At 43.0% G+C, this 15,498-nt stretch overlaps 2 protein-coding genes across 2 annotated transcripts in view; both read left to right on the top strand.

Moving 5' to 3' along the window:
• LOC130198005 (uncharacterized) overlaps positions 1–2,873 on the top strand; it is a 28,406-nt gene extending 25,533 nt beyond the window's left edge. The window contains exons 45-49 of the mRNA XM_056421038.1: positions 60–212; positions 1,721–1,778; positions 1,856–1,936; positions 2,048–2,119; positions 2,581–2,873. Of these exons, the coding sequence (XP_056277013.1) occupies positions 60–212; positions 1,721–1,778; positions 1,856–1,936; positions 2,048–2,119; positions 2,581–2,873 (657 nt within the window). The remainder of the gene's footprint in view (positions 1–59; positions 213–1,720; positions 1,779–1,855; positions 1,937–2,047; positions 2,120–2,580) is intronic.
• Positions 2,874–8,862: 5,989 nt separating this feature from the next.
• Positions 8,863–15,441, top strand: LOC130196306 (uncharacterized). The gene is made up of 12 exons (XM_056418321.1): positions 8,863–8,879; positions 9,893–9,949; positions 10,283–10,360; positions 10,447–10,589; positions 10,672–10,794; positions 11,078–11,135; positions 11,230–11,943; positions 12,688–12,824; positions 12,951–13,067; positions 13,189–13,246; positions 13,775–13,840; positions 13,972–15,441. The coding sequence occupies exons 2-12, from the start codon at positions 9,925–9,927 to the stop codon at positions 14,724–14,726; spliced, it is 2,274 nt and encodes a 757-aa protein (XP_056274296.1). The 5' UTR covers positions 8,863–8,879; positions 9,893–9,924; the 3' UTR covers positions 14,727–15,441.
• Positions 15,442–15,498: the final 57 nt, after the last annotated feature.

The raw sequence follows: 15,498 nt of genomic DNA, 5'->3' as shown, positions 1-15,498 counted from the left end.
ACGTATTGACAAATCATTCCCACATGTTATATCATAATGATGTTATAAATGTGTTGCAGCGGGATCGGAAAAGTAAATTTCAGTTCTTCTTGGCAGAAGGTTATCTGCTCAAACCCCCTGATGTGTTTCTGGGGGAATGGAGGAAATTGGTTCTAAAGTACCTCGCCATGTTGCTGTTTTTACAGGAGCGTTACGACCAGACAGATGTTCAGGTAAACTTCAGCATGTAGCACCTTGATCTTACTGTGGCTCAGTGGTGAGCAGGGTCGTCCTTCAATCAGGATCGGCAGTTTGATCCCCAGCTCCACAAGCCCATGTCGATGTGTCCTCGGGCGAGACACTTAGCCCCACATTTCTCCTGTCGCTGTGCCTACGGTGTGTGGATGTTAGCTACTCATGGGCAGGTGGAACCAGCTCCTCCGTCAGCGTGTGAATGATAAGTAGTGTAAAAGCGATGAGTGGCCAGAAGACGACGAAGGAGCTCTGCAAGTACAGGTCCATAACAAGCATGTTTCGTCCGGGAAGTAATTTGGACAAGATGTGTTTTAAGAATGTTTAAAAAGTGTTGTATTTTTGATAATCACTGAAATAGATTGTTATATTTATGGTGGACTTTGTTTAATATTTCACATTTAAAGAAGCAAAAGACAACCCATTCCTCCTCTTGCCGTTCCCAGTGGGTATTATTGTGGCCGCTGATGCAAAGGCAACCCAATAGCTTTCCTTTTCCTCCAGAACTTACCACAAGCCAAACAATTGGAATTCCTAATGTATTCAGACCATCTGGGAATGAGTAAGAAATATAATCAAAAATATTATTTTGTAATTCATTCCTAATGCTGTTATCGTAGTCTACGTCTCTTCTGCCAACAGCACAATGTCTCTCTTGCAACAAACAGCCACAACCACTCAGCGTTATGTAATGGTCAAATATTACATTGCTTGTGTTACAAAAGGTAGAGCAGAAGTTACAGAGAATTGTTTGTCCAATGCCGATGTAAACAGAAGTTACTTGTAGGGTCAAAGGGCAAAAGAAGACAATGGGCCTCTGTCTTGAGCCTGTGAAGCTCACGGATGAGAACAGATCACAATGTGCTTGAGAGCCGTTGAACCTTCTGCCAAGTGAACATTGATAAGAATAGATTGCATTGTGACACATCTGGCCCTACATTTTCTCATGATTTCTACTTGTTTCTTTAAAACGGGGTGTGACTTTCAGGTGTGTATACATGGGCATGAGACTTTCAAATATTGAAGCTTATGTCAGACTGTCTCGGGTAGCTGTTACATACTTTTCCCTTGCAAGAAATAAATGGACGGCCAACTTTTAATTCAGACTTTATTCCTCCATTCCTGATTGACAGAGTAAATCTTCAATCACAACTTCCATCACAGTTATGCTAACAAATGCATTTTTACGACGAAGCTCATGCTATTTACTTTCCTTGAAAAAGAGTCGGCATGACGGAAAAGCACGTCCACTGCCGTCTGGTAACGGGATGGACACTGATCCTCTTCCTGCTTCGGTTGCTCGAGGGTTGATTGACTTTCTTTGTGCAGTAAAGCAAGCCTTCATTTTCCATTCACATCATACCAGGTGGCAGACAGAACTGCAAAGTGAAAGCCATTTACTACATCATAATAAGTCAAATCAAATGTGTACAAAGTGGAAATACACATCGATTATGCTAACTGTTGCTCTTTGTGTCTTCACTCGCAGCGTATACTGCTGGGACCGGAGCTGTATAAACGCGTTCGGACCGCTCCGTTCAGTAAAGGTAACACTAAGCAAAGTCTACACAGTGGATGGGGCAGCGGGGTAATTGGTATCAACTCTACTATTTACTTTTTGCAGCGTTAGAAATAGTTAAAAACATCAAGAAGGAGCATAAACTGAGCGTCTCCTGTCAACCCAGCTGTACTCCACAAAGAAAGGGTGAGTCCCATTCGCCCAGACACACGGTGTCATGTTCTCGTACTCTAACTAAAGTGGCTAGTCCAGGCAGATTACGTGTAACAGCCATGCGTTTTGATTTCTGTTGCACAGTCCAGCTGCCGGAGGACCAACAGAGTCCAGAGGAATCTCTCTGTATGGAGGTGGACCAGAGAAGTGACACTGGTATGATTCATCCTATTCACAAGTGTTGGATACATTTATTTTGGCTTATTACTCCTCTAAAAAGTAATGGTATTACTTTTAAAATGTGTTATCAATTTTAGTTATGTTACTTGGTGTATTATCATATTAATGTATTTCTTTCATTCTTACTTTAATGTGTTACTCAGTTGTGCATCACGGCCCAACGCGAGTTCAAAAGTGCACTTCGTAGAATTGTGTTACTGGCACAGCAGTTCACCAGAAACTAGTATGTCATGCAGAATATTTGTAGGTTTGTCCTGGTAAATCAGTGTTTATGAATTTCAAAATATGTATTCATGTTTTCTGGTGCTTTTAAATGTTTGTCATTTTCAACAAATGTATTAATTTAAATATGTTACACTTTAAAGTGTATATCTGCAATGTATCAACAGTGTATACATGTCTTTGAAACTACTCTCTGTTCTGTTCTGGTCATCAAGAGCAACCAGGGCCCAGACCCTCCGGCTCGCCGCACCAGAGGCCGTTGCCAGTGGAACAGGCAGCAGTGCGCCCAGAATCCACATCTGTGTCTACCAGCGATCAACATCTTCCAACCAGGAAAAGACCAGCTGTTGAATCTATTGAAACATTGATGGGATATTGCACCAATTACCCCAACCTCAAGGAGCCCATGCCAGCCAAACGTAAACCCACATGCGATGAGCTGCAGCCCATCATTCAGCCAAGCCGAGCTGCAGCCCATCATTCAGCCAAGCCCCGACTCGGTCCCTGAGTCCACTTCTGTTGCCCCTGCTGCAACCTCTGTCCCCCTAACTCCTCAGGGGAAAGACACTGAACCTGGATCTGATGACCTATCCGTTGTGCACTGTCCAAAGGTTTCTCGCCTAATTGCTCTAGTAAGAGCGAGGAAGTCTGCGCTGAATGCATCCCGTTGCACGTCCGTGTCGGGTCATGGTGAGACTACGACCTCCTGCGCTAGTGATTCACCTGAAAGTGAGGTGCAAGGAAGATTGGATCCTAAGTATGTGGAGACAACAGCTGAAAATCCAGCCCCCGCATTGGAGGAGAAGAACTCTCCTCTTGATGGCTCTTCTTCAGCGAGGGTCGACCTTTTGATCGGGCCGACTGGAGCCGAAGCAGTCGGTACCATGCTACCTTATGCCAGCGCTGCTGACCCAAGTGACCCACAACACCAGAGACGTGTCGACGCTCAGGCCCTCTTTGCAAACACTAGCCAGTCCAACCCTAGTCTCATTAACTGTGCAGTCATCAACCACAACGCAGGTCACACACCACAGCCACGAGGTTACTGGGAGAACCTCAGCACTGGGGCTCATCAGTTGCCCATTAACACCATCGGAACCATGAGGTCAAACCAGCCTGAACAGCAGTTTATAGCTAGCAACAATATAGAGGACCTCACTGAGGTGAACAGGGCCAGTCTGGTCACTCACAGTTCATCCTCTGTTGCAGAAATATGCCCCAGTGACGTTGTGGGAGGATTTGGTCAGTACAACCAGATGGTTTACGTCGCCAATCAACAGTCAAGTTATTTTTCTACTGACTCTGTTGGAAGTTACACAACACAAGGCAACCCTCATGTTCACACTGGGAGTTCATTTCAATTTGAAGGGTACCCTACAGGGGGGCTCTACTTCCCAAACCAGATTCACCCGGACCAGGAAACAACCTGCCAAAGTCTCCAATCCTCTGGAAACAGTTTAGCAACTCAACCGCCCCCCGAATGGGTGACGCTGCAGCAGCAAATTTTACTGCAGCAGCAGCGACTCGTACTGCAGCAGCAACTTTTACTGCAACAACAATGGCAACAGTACCAATGAGGCTGTGGAGGCGCCATGTCATTCACATCCTCCAGTCATGTCCCACACGACTGCAAACTCCTTTTATGCCTCTGGCGAAGAGTTTTTAACTGTAGCTCCCTCTATGACCAATAGAAACGACCCGTTTAACCATATCAATAACGAGACACGTTTTTAAATATAGATTTGTGTGGTGTGTGTGTTTAAATTGTAGTTTATCTGATATTCCATTCGAGTTGCAACAAGTTCAGGATATTGAAACTATTGATTGGTTTACATATGAAGGATTCTGCTGCTAAATTGTTTACGTTTCTAATATCTCATTTTCAGCACTGATTTGTGAAGTTTTTTTTATATTCATGTTTTGTTCATTTTAATAAAACTTATTGAAAGTGAAATACTTGTTTCATTCAAAGAAATGACTGAACAGGGATTGTATTTAATGTTTCCCTTCTGGACTTCTTGGTGCCATGTACTGAGTACGTTGACCACGAAACCTCAACCATTCAAATACGACCAGGTTACAAACGCTTTAAAGGGAACGGCGGTTATGAAAACTATCAATTTCAGCAGAATTAGCTTCTAGACCAGCCCACCAAATTTCACTGACCAGTATTTGCATTTAGCTTCTTTTAATAAAAGTAAATACTTATCAAAGGTTTGCCGCCTTATAATCTTTCTCCCGAGCTGAATGGTTGACTAACATGCTTCTTCAATGAAGTCGTTTTAAATTAATCTCTTACACTCCTTGTTGATTTATAATCTGTCTAATTTTCCCGTGGATTACGCCATTTGCTAATTGGGGCTAATTAGATTATGCAGTTTCTGTAAACCAATTGTATCGTTGCTATCAAACTTTTAAATGGGTTCTCCTCTGGTGCTGTCAGTTTTCCCTTCAGCTCAAACGAATGTGACCCTCCTCGACCCCGGTGACCTCCAGTCGGCGTTCAGCCCTGCTCCTCCATCACCTCCTCCACCAGTGTCTGGACTCCGGGGGATTCTGCCTTAGATATCGACATCACTCCCCCTTGCTTGTCCTAATTCAGGATGGAGTCTAATCACCAAAGGCTTTGCACAATTCAAATATATACAATTGTATTATTAAACTTGAAAGAAGTCTCTCCTGATTGAACTCCTGTGTGAGATGTAATGGTAAAATATATGTTGTGTAAATTGATTTGAGAAAAGATGACATAGGAGATGGAGAGACAGAGGATGTAAACGAGACCTTTTGATCTTTCTTTTGCGGCAATGCAACTCTGCTGGTTTTGGGTTGTAAACCAGACGTCAACATGTCATCGTCTGTCGCAGAGGGGAGACCTGTGTTTAGATCTCCTTCTCTGGCGTGAACGCAGATACACACTCCCCTGGGGTCATCTGTGGGCCACGACTTTAGGGCCGTTCTAGCGTGTATAAGTCACGGTGTGGTGTGTATATATAAGCTCACTGCGGAGATGTGAAAGCTATTAGACGACTTTGATTCCGTCTAGAACTGTTTGTTTTTCATATTGATTGAAAATGTAAACCCTCCTTCCGAACACACACATCTTCTACAACAGATCTTTGCGATCTATGAAGGTTGAAGACTTCCCAGATGTCCAACTTGGCTAGAGAACAACTTCCTCACGCCGGTTTTGTCCTTTAATCAGAATCAACTCTGGAAAGCGCGTCATTGTCGAGAGCTTATGTCCCACCATTGGAGAGGCCCCAGCCATGTGGTTACATTCAGTGTATGGTGGTATAAATGTCAAAAAGATCTCTAAACAACTTATGTCCCTTATGGCATATTATTTTACCCGCTGTTGAGTCTTTTTTGATAAATTAAGAATATTGTACTTGTCCTTTTAATTGATGTATTCTTGCAGGAAGAAGCAGTTATACAGAGTGTAGCGTTGCACGCTCCAGAGATGAAGTCACACAAAGTTCTGAGTGGTCAAGTGTGGGGGGGTTGGGTACTGAGACATCCAGCTCCAGGCCGTGGCAGTTAGAGGACGGCTTTATCGGCAGAACAGACGTACAGATAAGCTCTTTCTGCTTGTTTGACCACCGTGTAGAGGATGTGCATGCAGGCAGTCAGCTGCTGCACGGACCTCAAGTTACACAATGCAAGCTTGTGATGGATTGCACAATGACAAGTTCTACAACTTACTTTGAGGAATATAAATAATCATGTTTCCATTCCATTATGCAGAGTTATTGAATATTTGATGAGTTAATGGACTCATTGAAGGGTTTCTTCTTAGTGACTTTAATATATTAATTACATTTGCATGAATTCATGTGTGATATTTATTTTTTCTATAACATATTTTACACTCATTTTATCTTTGTGAGATTTGATGTATATCTATACATTTTGATCTTGAGCTAAATATATCCAACGTCTGGATAATTATGTCTTTCCATCCTGAAACACTTAATAATTCCAGCAAGTTAGGACAATTCTTGAATAGTTTTTTACGGTTTTAACAATTTCCTCTAAGTGAAGTCGAGATGTTCATAAAGACTCGGAGGGTCTAACCAATGTATGTAGTGTAGCCAATAGACCATAAAATAAGACATGGATTTAGTGTGTTCACTGTTAACCTGTGATCTCAGGTAAGATTATGTGGATTTCTGTCAATGTTGCTTGTCATGTACAAAAATGTCTGTTGGTTGAGGATATTTCTACAACACTGGGCTGCTTCCCCAGTTCCTGGAAGTTAAATATTAGTTATAGTGGCAGTAGAGGAAGGGTGAAGAGCATGTCTGGTTTTTACGGTCCGGTTGTTTTGACTATCCTCTTGTGGAATTTGCAGGAGCGTCAATGGCACGCGAGAAGAGGCCGGACCTCTGTGGGAAATGAATGACAACTGATGCAAGGGGAAATTATTCAACCTAAAAGAGAGGGGAAGGACCTCATGTAGATGCTATAAATTGTCCTTGTTGCACAACAAAGGGAATCACTTTGAACATTTATGGTCTGAGACCCTTGCTGAAGCACACCAGGGAGTGTATCTCAATGGAGTGACGAATCACACTTCTGGAATGCCCCCCCATAAGTGAATAGCCTAGGCTATTAAAGCGTGCCATGTGTTGTAGGTTCAGGCAGCAGATGTCCCACTGCATGCAAATGCTCTTTTCCAGCTTTGAATAACAATCAAAGGAGTGTGTTACACTCCTCACAGACGCGTCTCCTCACTTAATGCGTCTCCTCCTGCGGCCATGTGGTCACTCTGTAAATTCCTTCCTCCCCCGTGTCTCCCCCAAACGATTTGACCACTCTATATTGTTGGATGGGACTTTCTTTGTGGAGGTCTCACCTCCACAGGCGCTTTGAGACTCGGTAGAAAGGTGTCTTCTTGCAAGAATAAACGATCTCATAGGTAACTTCTGTTTTTCAGTCTTCATCATTAAAATAACTTTCCTCCACACGGTGTAGACTAATTATTACAGAATGAGCATGTGAGGAGTCCATTGAGTGTGAATGTTCTCATCATGACATGAAATGTTCTTATGTCGCATAGCAGCAGGAGACTTTCCATGTCTTGGACTGAAGGTTTATTTAAGTTTTATTTTAAGGAGAACCGAGTTCCAGCAAAACAAGTGATGAACAAGAATGCAGTCACAATAGCACAAATTGTTGGATGTACAGAGATAAGATGTATAAAATATGGAGTATTTTCCCCGCCAGGCTTTACGTCTCAGTTGTTATGCGGCTCAAGGCTTCAATGATCTACCTTGGAGTGGTGTTCCTTCAACAAGCCTCTCAGTGTGTGTGCATGTTTTGATTTAGGTGTGGATTTCTCTCCCTCATGTCCTCGAAGTATTTCCAGAAGAGCTACTATCACCCCACAGCCAGTCAGTCAGTCTGGAAGGAGAGTCCTCCTCCCACTATGCTCTACTTACTTATTTTTGATAAATAACAACTCTTTTACGCTACCGATTTTGGATACTCTACATTTGTGTAGCTCCAGAAAACGTATATATATATATAACGTGTATATATACATGTATTATACATGTACATGTTAGCTCTGTGAGCAGTTATACATGATGTATTACATTACATGTATAAGTGCTCACAGAGCTAAGATGCATGTGTGGCCAGAAGCACAGAGGACCTCAGGTTACAACAAACACAGGAAGTGTGAAAACGTTCCTGTCAGCACATAGTATGCAGTTATGTGTTTTAATATATATTTCCTACAATGTATTTGTCATGCATACGATCATGTGTTTATTTTACGACTCCACTATATATCATCACGTCGCAAATAGTTGTAGTAAATAGTAAAATAGTAAAAGTAATGTCAGGGAAACAAATACTAGGAAATGTTTGTGCAAAATTGTGAAACTGTGGTGAACTTGAAGTGACCTCTGCCAGCAGCTGAAGCTCCTCAGCGGACATGCAGAAGGCATGAGGCCGATGAAGACACACATCTGCCTTCAGAGAGGCGGTAACGTCTCTGTGCGTTCGAGCACCTGACTGACACTGATACAACGGTGACCTTTGTAACCGTAAGTCATTAGACAGTGTTATGTTGAGTGGAATATAAGTCTGTGTCGGTGTGACTTCTCACACGTGCCTGTCTCAGTGTCTCCTGACACAACAAAGGCTTCCCTTACAGATATCAGTCAATCAATGTAAAACGCGTTCTCACCTAGGCGGGAACAAAGATAGGACACAAAAAGACAATCAAGATTTTATCAAAAACACTAACGCTGTTTTTAGATGTCCTCACAATGCAGATATGTGGTATAATCGCTCTCTCACACACAAACACACGCACACACCCACGCCCACACACACGTGTTGATTATACACCGGAGATAACTCGCTGATCTCAGTAAGACAACCGAAGACAACTAGTGGATGTGTCGTGTCACTTGTTTCCACATTGTCCCTGAACGTTACTCACCGGATCTTTGATTTCGCCAAAGCTCGAAGGAGCAACGAGGAGACGGACCCGGAGCAGGTGAGCTACAGGCGGGCTCGACAGCCGCTTTACCGCCTGTTAGTTTAGGTGGTTTAACTTGGTAACTTAACTAGGTCCTCTCAGCCCTTAATTGAATCCGCTGTGTTAGCGACAGCACATGTAACGTAAGCGTGGCACTGTTTAGTTTTAAATAACTGAGGTGAAGTCACGATTTAACGCTAACTTAACCTAGCTGTAGCTAGTTCTTAACGTACTTGTTACTAAATGTTCCTGACTCGGAGCGGTCTGTTTAGGTTTTAAAGTGACTGTTAACTTCCCTGTTGACGAGGTTTAAGTTATTGTGAGTCGACTCTCGCTGAAAGCTGGCTTAGTTTAAAGTTAAGCTTGTCTAGTCATGAAATACAAAGATAACCTTCTGAACCGGATTGTCAGTTTATTGTAAAGCGTTCACCTGAAACACTGAAACACTGAAACGAGAGATAAGCTAACCCACCAAAACGAAAGTTATAACAATCACTTTGGCAACTTAATACGAAGTCTCGTTCCGTTGGTGTGATGATGCTGCAGCGCCACCTTCTGGTCGGTGTGATTTAGACCTCTTACAGTATCGGTGTCAGTGGTCCTATTATTTTAATACAAGACTAATGGGATGTCCAGCAGGTACAAGTAGGACTGGACACCAACAAATGGATACAACACTAAACATGCCCACCCAATGGTCACACGGTCATTACAGACGTTACCGTTGTCATTCTGTGGTAAACTTTGCTACAGTGAATAGACTTGATGTAAGTGTTTCTGTATTAAGTTAAATGAAGGGGCTCTACATGGATGAATTCCTGTCATTGCTGACCCTGAATCATCTCATACTATTTATTCTCTTACACTTTCATTATTCAACTATGTTTCAGGATTTTTATTATTATTTTCCTGCCCCTTTCCAAACGTGCTTGACTTTTCCATTCTATTTTAGAGGGAGAACGAAGATAGTCCAGGCATCTGGACACAAGCACACTTACATTAGAATAACTTACTGTAAACTCCATTTTCAGCTGTGCACAGATGGTGTTTCTACGTCTGCAACATGCAGCCGGTTGAAGCCCAAACGGGTATGTATTTTGGGCTCCATGCTAACTCAACTTTTTACTAAGGCTCCGCTCCAGCGAACCTGGTATTATAAGCCAGTGTGAGTCCTTTAGCAGGTGAATGCATCACTGTTTGTCTGTGCAAGACGCAATCATGGAACTTTACAGGTGTGGAGTTGAGATCAACATGAAGGCAGAGTTTGAAGTCGGGTGTGGGATGAGCTTGGCTCCAGAAGTTTGGGGGTAGAAAGTGGAGAAGAGGCCAATGGCGCCCCCCCCCCCCCCCCCACTGTTATCCCATCTCTAGGTGGTTTATTGTCTGTAAGCAAGTTTGTCTGATGTATTCTCTGTTTGTAGGCATTCCTACAAAAAGCCTGCTGTTCAATTCTTTGAAGGTGTATCTGAACAACAAGAACAGACTGCAACCCATTATTGGTCTGTTGAAACTACTCCCTATTTTGTGTGTATGTTGCATGTCTTCTGTGCGTATTTAAATAATTTGTAATATTTTGTACCTTCAGGCCTGGGCAGCATTATAGAATGCGTGAAGGCGGGTACACAAAACAGAGAAATGTTTTACCTGTGTGAAGTGTGTGTGTGTCGACTTGGTAAAGCCGACATGCGGAACCACATCATGGGAAGCCTCCACAGATACAACTACATTGTAAGTAGTACTGTAAAATGATGGCAAGTGTTTGTGCTGCCTTGGGTTGTAGATCATTCACAGGTGTTGTTTTGCTTGGCAGAAAGCCTGGCACCCCCACTTAGTGTGTGAATGGCAGGAGAAGTCTGACCTGTCGAGACTGGCATGGCCGCTGATGGAGATGGCCACGGTGCTTGAGGGAAAAGAGGGGCCCGGAGAAGTCCAGGTATGATATTTTGACTGTTTTACTTTGTAGTTCCAAACCAATCAGTGTTTTGAGTCCTGGTGGGTCAGTGGTTAGCAGGTATGTCTTTCAATCAGGGGGTTGGCGGTTCAATCCCCGCCCTAGTCAATGTGTCCTTGAGCAAGAAACGTAACCCTGAATTGCTCCCAGTAGCTGTGTCTACGGTGTATGAATGCAACATGATTGTAAGTCGCTTTGGATAAAAGCAGCAGCTAAATGGCATGTGACGTAACGCCATATCTCGTTCCACCTTTTTTATATGAAGTGGTACGAGATTGAAGACGCTGGATACCAGAAGATGACGACACACAGTGTGAAAGCGGGTCAGTGACGATTCACTCGTTCAGAACGGAGGTGTTCTATCCCACATGCTGTCTTCTCATTTCCTTTTGTCTCTTTCTCTTTTTAACGCGACAGCAGTAACTCTGATAGAAATCTTAAAAGATGGGCAGGGTGAACCTGAGAGACATTCACCCGTGCCGCTGCAGCCCCATCCCGTCCAATCGCAGAGGATCGTATTGTTCTGCCAGAGGCACAGAAGACCGACCACCACGTCCCTCAAGTCATCAGCGGAGACGAATGAAACTGTAGCTTTGGTCGAGTCAGAAGGCTGGATGGAGAACACCCCACCTGAACCCACGGTTCTACCGGAGAACAGCCACAGCGTTCTTGACCACTACACAGAGACCACGCCTCTTATTGACAGCCACAGCGTTCTTGACCACTACACAGAGACCATGCCTCTTATTGACAGCCACAGCGTTCTTGACCACTACACAGAGACCATGCCTCTTATTGACAGCCACAGCGTTCTTGACCACTACACAGAGACCACGCCTCTTAACAGCCACAGCGTTCTTGACCACTACACAGAGACCACGCCTCTTATTGACAGCTACAGCGTTCTTGACTACTACACAGAGACCACGCCTCTTATTGACAGCCACAGCGTTCTTGACCGCTACACAGAGACCACGCCTCTTATTGACAGCCACAGCGTTCTTGACTACTACACAGAGACCACGCCTCTTATTGACAGCCACAGCGTTCTTGACCACTACACAGAGACCACGCCTCTTATTGACAGCCACAGCGTTTTTGACCGCTACACAGGAACAACGCCTCTTATCGGTAAGTGCAGATAAACAACAGCAACAGGGGCTAGAAGATGCAGAAACTTCTTTCAACGTGATTGAAAAGTAAACGTTTTAATCGAGTGTCGGATGAGACATTTCTGCACATACAGATTTTTGTAATTCACTGAAGCCGTTTAAGAAACTAAACAATTGTTGTTACTTGCACCATAACCAAAAATAACTGTTAGACATCAGTAATTTCACACTGGTGATAGTTCAAGTGATGAGTGCGGCTGCATATAGTCTGGTTTTAGATCATTTTAAGGAGCAGAATATTCATATTCTTGATCAGAAGATCAATACCAAGTTCATGTTTGATAAATATGTAGTTTAGTGTATGTTATTTCTTTACTGGGAATAGAAACGTACACATTTACAGGGCCGTAAATTGACATTGGTTGCCTAGAACCTGAAAAATATTATAAATATATTGAATCCCTGTAAATTGGCGAATTGTAGTTTTTACAGTTATATTTTTGTGTGGATTAAACGAATCAAAGAGACATAACATAACATGTATTGTAGTGCTGCTGGGAGGTGGATTGTGTTACTTTTGTGGTAGCCATGTCGTTTATTTACAGTCTATGTGCTAAACTAACCAGCTGAGGCTACATATTTATTGTCCAGTCCTGAGTGGTATTGATCATATCTAACTCCTGGCAGGAGCACAAATCGGTGTATGTTCCCAAAAATGTCAAACTACTGCTTAACAGAAGCTGTTTACACACTTTTGCAACAGGTCTTTTCCGCGTGGTTGAATGTCGAAGTGAAGATGGCCACACGTACTGTTTCCTATGTCACTGCTGCCGCACCCGATCCAACAGACAGGACATCATTGATCACCTGACCAAATCGTCCCATCTTCTGAACTACTTGGTCAGTTGGTTTTGAATCAGTAATTGAAATGATCGAGAACAATACTACTTCACCATTCCGCACCCCGAGGCTGCAGAGAACATGCACAGTTTCACTTTTAAGTTCCCTGACAACGTCTGTTTCTAGATGGAAATTCATCCTGAGGACGTGGAGGTAATGATGGCAGATATGAATGACGACTATCCACTTCTCCACTCTCTGGCCAAGAAGGTGGAGGAAGAGGAGGGCAGAGGAGAGCTGCAGGTATCATATTTCATTTTTAAGTACGCATCGTCCCGCCTCAGTTATGCTCCCCTGGGTGTACATGAGGAATTCACTCTGTCTCATCTGTCCATTAAAGTGGTCAAACATCTTGTGTTTCCAGGTGTTAAACCCACCAGAATCCCTGTGTGGCCTACTGACTTACAAAAGTTACCACTGGTGTAAGTACAGACGCATGCCCATCCACTGTTTTCTTGTTAGGCCATTAGACATTTCCTCTTTAGTTCCAACTCTCTGCTCTTGATGAGTGATTCGTGAGGTAAGTCCAACACTGACGTGACTCTCTGCCCCGAACACGCTTACAGATTCATTTCTTTAGGTAGAGCTGCTGTGATACTTGATGCTGTGATTTAAAAGTGATGCTCCACAAAGTTTCAAGTTTGAAACGCTTAACTTCCTCCAGGCTTGAAAGGTGGCTCTTTAAAAATCAAACGTGCATGCAGTATTCCCCCAAATCCAAGGTGACCACAGCCTCCTTTCTCCACGATGGACCGCCACCTTTTATAGTATAGGGAGGAGTGAGTTTTGAGAGGAAATAATACTTTGAGTTTAACTTATTAACTTGCATTAACAACTGTTGTATTATTCACTATCTTCTCCATTTCTTTTTCAGCATTTAAACACACACTTTTCAACTCCATACTAGTATTCCATCCAGTGTATTTTGTATAGTTTTCTTCTTTTTACAGGTCTAAAGATGCTGTGTAATGGATGGGGACATACTGACATCCAAAAGCAGAAAAAAGCTGTCAAAGGTTTGTGTCTTAGGAAGCAACAGTTCACTTGAAGGGGAGGGAAACTCTTTTCTCTCACTAATACAATATTTTTGCAATTTCTTGTGGTTTTTTGAAAGTTCTGTGGGTCGAATTCACACTTTTTCTTTAAGGGCCAAGTGTGAACAAGACTTCAAATGAAGTCAAGCCAAAAAATGGTGGCATGTTGCTGTCACAATGGCCAGAACCGTTAACCGCAAAGAAGAAGAAAAAGAAGAAAAAGAAGAAAGGGCGTGAGCCTGTGTTCAATATAAGAGTGCTGGAGAGGCCCTCTTTCAGAAGTGGTTATTTTAATGACAATGTGTACTTCAACCAGTCAGAAAACTTAACTGTGCCAAAATACGGAAATGTTTATGGGGAAAATATTCAGAGTGGACAACATGGTTATGAAGAAAGATCGAGACAGAGGTTCTACAACGAGGGTCAAAACGAACGCCCACAGACCGAGTGGCCGTCGCCTGCCGTCTGCTACACTCGGGACGTGTCGGCCCATAACGATCACTATGAATGGGAGACGAGCTGCACGCAGCAGTGGTACGATTCGACTTTACAGAGTAACGATGACGTCGTGTCAAGAGAAGAACACCAGATGAACTTGGATGTTGCGCAGCATTATTACTACCAGCAGCTCCAACATCATCAGTCCATGGCACCACGTCATGCAAGTCTTCTGATGGGCAGTGCGGGGCAGCATGGAGAGTCTTGGGGAGCGTCCGCTCAGTCGGATGCTGCGTGGATCAACGACCACCCTTACTCTGGACATCCCTTCGCTCACAGTGGCAGCATTGCACCGCAGCCTCCGGTACCGTTTCTTCACATTGAACAGAGACCATTGCCAACGTTCATGGGAGTTCACCACTGGTCATGATTTGATGATTTCTTGAAGCTCTGATTGAGCAAATGCATTTCTCTTTGCATATTCCAAGTTTAATTCTGCTTATGTTGCCACAACCCATTGAGACCTCTACTGAAGGGACTGTTGTCCCCATGTATCGAGCTTGGTTTCTTATTGTACGATGGCGTATTCTTATGTTCCTCTAAAATATAAAGTCTCGGTCAGAAATGGGAACCTCTTAATGGACGGATATTTTTTCCTGGAGTGATACAACCGTTATATCCTCAGTTCGCCACTTTGGTGCCTTTTTGCTGTCAACATTATTTATGACTGTTTTTGTTTTTTGTAAAACATGTTGATTTAGCAGTTTACATTTTTTTATCCAAATCTTAACGGATGAGAACGTGTTCATTTAAACTGAAGCCTAGATTGTGAACGTTTTTTGGATGTGCTCAACCATTTAGGTTTTCAAACAAGTGTAAAATGAAGGATACGGATGATGATAGCCTATGTTTTTGTTATTTAAGAATGAAAATATTAATATTGTATAGGTTTCAGGTCACACTGATGTTCTGGTTTATAGTTGTTACTAAACTAACTGTTAAACTAGAAATAATACTTTGTACTACTATCTAAATGTTCTATTTCTTTTGGCCTATGATGTCAATGTGACCATTATGTACAAGCTGTGTTTGAATATCTTCAAAGAAGAATTTAATTATATTAATAAAATGTTTAATGGCCTGCTTGAGTGGATTTTCTCAATTTCTTTCGGACGACCTGCTATCACCAGTTGACATTAGCT

The sequence above is a fragment of the Pseudoliparis swirei genome, chromosome 1, assembly GCF_029220125.1.
Source record: "Pseudoliparis swirei isolate HS2019 ecotype Mariana Trench chromosome 1, NWPU_hadal_v1, whole genome shotgun sequence".
Lineage (NCBI taxonomy): Eukaryota > Metazoa > Chordata > Actinopteri > Perciformes > Liparidae > Pseudoliparis > Pseudoliparis swirei.
This window is presented reverse-complemented; position numbering and strand designations above follow the sequence as displayed.

What these genes read in the sequence shown, in the direction of transcription:
- LOC130196306 (XM_056418321.1), top strand. Translation starts at nt 9,925, where the DNA reads ATGCAGCCGGTTGAAGCCCAAACGG. An exon ending in TCCACAGATACAACTACATT is followed by an intron (nt 10,590 to 10,671) that starts GTAAGTAGTACT and finishes TTTGCTTGGCAG; the next exon opens with AAAGCCTGGCACCCCCACTT. An exon ending in AGGGCAGAGGAGAGCTGCAG is followed by an intron (nt 13,068 to 13,188) that starts GTATCATATTTC and finishes TTGTGTTTCCAG; the next exon opens with GTGTTAAACCCACCAGAATC.